The following is a 2,674-nucleotide window of genomic DNA, read 5'->3' as shown; positions in this document are numbered from 1 at the left end:
CAGCTTCCTGATTGGCTAGGAAGCCAGCTTCACTTGTTGCTAGGCAGCCTGGCTTCCTGACCAATCAGGAAGCCGGGAGTCAATTCATGACGTGCTGCCTGGCTTCCTGGTCGGTTAGAAGTCAGGCTGCCTACCAACAATTGAAACTGGCTTCCTAGCCAATCAGAAAGCCGGGCGGCAGGTAATGACCCGCCTCCCAGCTTCCTGATTGGCTCGGAAGCCGACTTCACTTGCTGCTAGGCAGCCTGGCTTCCTGACCAATCAGAAGCTGGGAGGCAGGCCATAACCCACCACCTGGCTTCCTGATTGGAAAGGAAGCTAGCTTCATGCTCCCCGGCACTGCTCTGTCAGTATCGGAGGTAAGTATCGGAGCATTTGGGTGAGTATGAGAACTCGCCCCAATACTCGATATTGGCACCAATACAAGTATCAGTGTCAGTGTGTATCCCTAATGATAATGTCAGCCTGTTACAATGGAAGTTCTGAGCAGACAGGACCAGTGCTTCTTACACTGAGCAGAGACACCGCAGAGGATCCACAGGAGGGCGGCAGTGTGCAAAAATATCATTCTCATGATTCAGAGCGTTCCACGGAAATTCACCTAAATGTAGAGAAAATAAAACACAATGTTATCTCGCAGCAATAACATATCGGAATGGCCTAGAGCTGGTTTTGATATTTGGTTTTAGAATGATGAGGTTTGTGTAGACCAAACCACTGACAATGATTCCATATACAACATAGACGTAAAGGAGATGGAGTTGTTCTTTGATTTTAGAAATAAGACCTTTAGTTGGTCATGAAATTATACATTTCTATCAGCGTTGGATGGAGTAGGGAAGCGTTAAAACCCACGTCAGTTATTTGTTTTCCCCTTTGTGTACCATTGGGGAGATTTTCCTTCACTTCCTGTCCCGGAGATGCAACAGAAGTGAGAGTAAATCTGTACAAAGTGAGGTTCCCTCTTAGACAGTTGTCACCAGTCGGTGTCCCAATTGGAAGATTTACCTTCAGCTCTTGTACTGCTGCAAAGTCTGACATTGTAGGTTCCCCGTCACTTTCTGTGTCGGTGACAATGGTCACCAGGACCAATAGGGAGGAGGAATCTACCCAGCGGACACACACAGACAAAAAACTTCCCGACTTCATCCAAAATGGAAAAAAAGTTTGGGCCATACATGAACTTCAAAGTGTATCTCCACCACAACCCTTACAATCCAGGTTTGCACGGAGGTGGCAAGGGGCAAATCATATTGATTATCTACAGGATATCTCTCATGGACTCCATTTGTGAGACACTCCAACAGAGGCGTCACCAGAGGCGTAACTAGAACCTTCAGGGCCCCCGGTGCAAGAAACTATGCAGGGCCCGCCCCCCCAACCCCCTACCGCCATGGCACCGCATGGTTAACAGGAAGGCTCCCGAGGTCCCCAACAAACGCGGGACCTCAGGCAGCCGCTTGTTTAAAATGTTAGTGCCGGTGTTCTGCCGAGAACGCCGACCCAGTATCCGCGCTTACGTACAGGCGTGATTACCCAGGAAACAAAGTATTGTAAATAAATAAATCGTGAACGAGCGACAGGCGGGAAGGAGAGCGGAGCCGCTGTCCTCCTGTCAGTTTCAGGACTGCAGCGGCTCTTCCGCCGTTCATTTTTTCCCCAGATCTCCGCTGCCTCAGCCCATACAAGCGGGGGAGAGCAGCTGGGATCCGGGCCCCCCCCAGTGCCGCAGGCACCGTAGCGACCGCTATGGTGGTAGTTCCGCCACTGCCTCTTACTCTGCAGGAAAGGAGCAAGTAGACTCAGGGCCGAGCACACAATATGTCACTCAGTGAATCCAGTGGTGTTTTGTAGTGAACTGCTGCTGCACACCAGGTCCAACACCTCCATCTTCTCTTGTGATGTCATTGGAAGCCAACTACCTCTTTCTGGTTCTTGCAGCCACCATTTTTTTTTGTTAGCATTAACCACTTGCTGACCGGGGAGTTACACCCCCTTCCTGTCCCGGCCATTTTTCAGTATTCAGTATTCAGCGCTGAGGTATTTTATACCATGAATTGTATACCATTTTTGGGGGGACGGATAGATGGGGTCACGTCGGGTAAATAAACACCAAACATGCCGAGCTTTAAAATTTGCGCGAGCCCGCGAAATCGCAAAAAACTACAATACCTAAAGTTGGCCATAGGCGACGCTTTAAAAGCTTTTACTGCTCATCAGTTTAGTGTTATCAGTGATTAACGGGCCACTCTTATTTTCCACCGGGGCTGCATAATAGCGGATTTTTGTATTGGACCACACATGAAAACATTGAAACTTTGAAATAAATGGAGTGGATCCTACTTGTCAGCTTGTCCATGCGTGTGATCATCCAAGTACAACCCTAGTTTGTGATGATGCAGCTAAGTCACGGTTCTTCTCTGGAGTCACAAGGCCAGGAGGCTAAGCTAGTGTTCAACCCGCCGCCATGATGGAGGAAGCATCCGAACATGAAGAGAGACCATTTCCTGCACCCAAACTCCAAGGCTATGGGGGAGGCTTCCCTTATCAGACTGCATTTAGCCACCTGAACAAAGGGAACTTCGCAACAGGAGAGGCTGAACCTGTGCGGCAGGCCAGAAGAAACCAGCAAGGTGAGGGCAAAAACTCCAACCTATTCTTAGTATAACCGGCT

At 49.2% G+C, this 2,674-nt stretch overlaps 1 protein-coding gene across 1 annotated transcript in view; it reads right to left on the bottom strand.

Moving 5' to 3' along the window:
* LOC108803198 (fucolectin-1-like) overlaps positions 1-2,359 on the bottom strand; it is a 13,922-nt gene extending 11,563 nt beyond the window's left edge. Inside the window, exons 1-3 of the mRNA XM_018575037.1 lie at positions 2,344-2,359; positions 1,009-1,106; positions 885-909 (exon numbers count right to left, since the gene is read on the bottom strand). Of these exons, the coding sequence (XP_018430539.1) occupies positions 885-909; positions 1,009-1,106; positions 2,344-2,359 (139 nt within the window). The remainder of the gene's footprint in view (positions 1-884; positions 910-1,008; positions 1,107-2,343) is intronic.
* Between the last annotated feature and the right edge of the window lie 315 nt (positions 2,360-2,674).

The sequence above is a fragment of the Nanorana parkeri genome, unplaced genomic scaffold, assembly GCF_000935625.1.
Source record: "Nanorana parkeri isolate BGI_ZX_2015 unplaced genomic scaffold, ASM93562v1 scaffold3489, whole genome shotgun sequence".
Lineage (NCBI taxonomy): Eukaryota > Metazoa > Chordata > Amphibia > Anura > Dicroglossidae > Nanorana > Nanorana parkeri.
The sequence above is the reverse complement of the archived record's forward strand: the minus strand, read 5'-3'. Positions and strand labels throughout refer to the sequence as shown.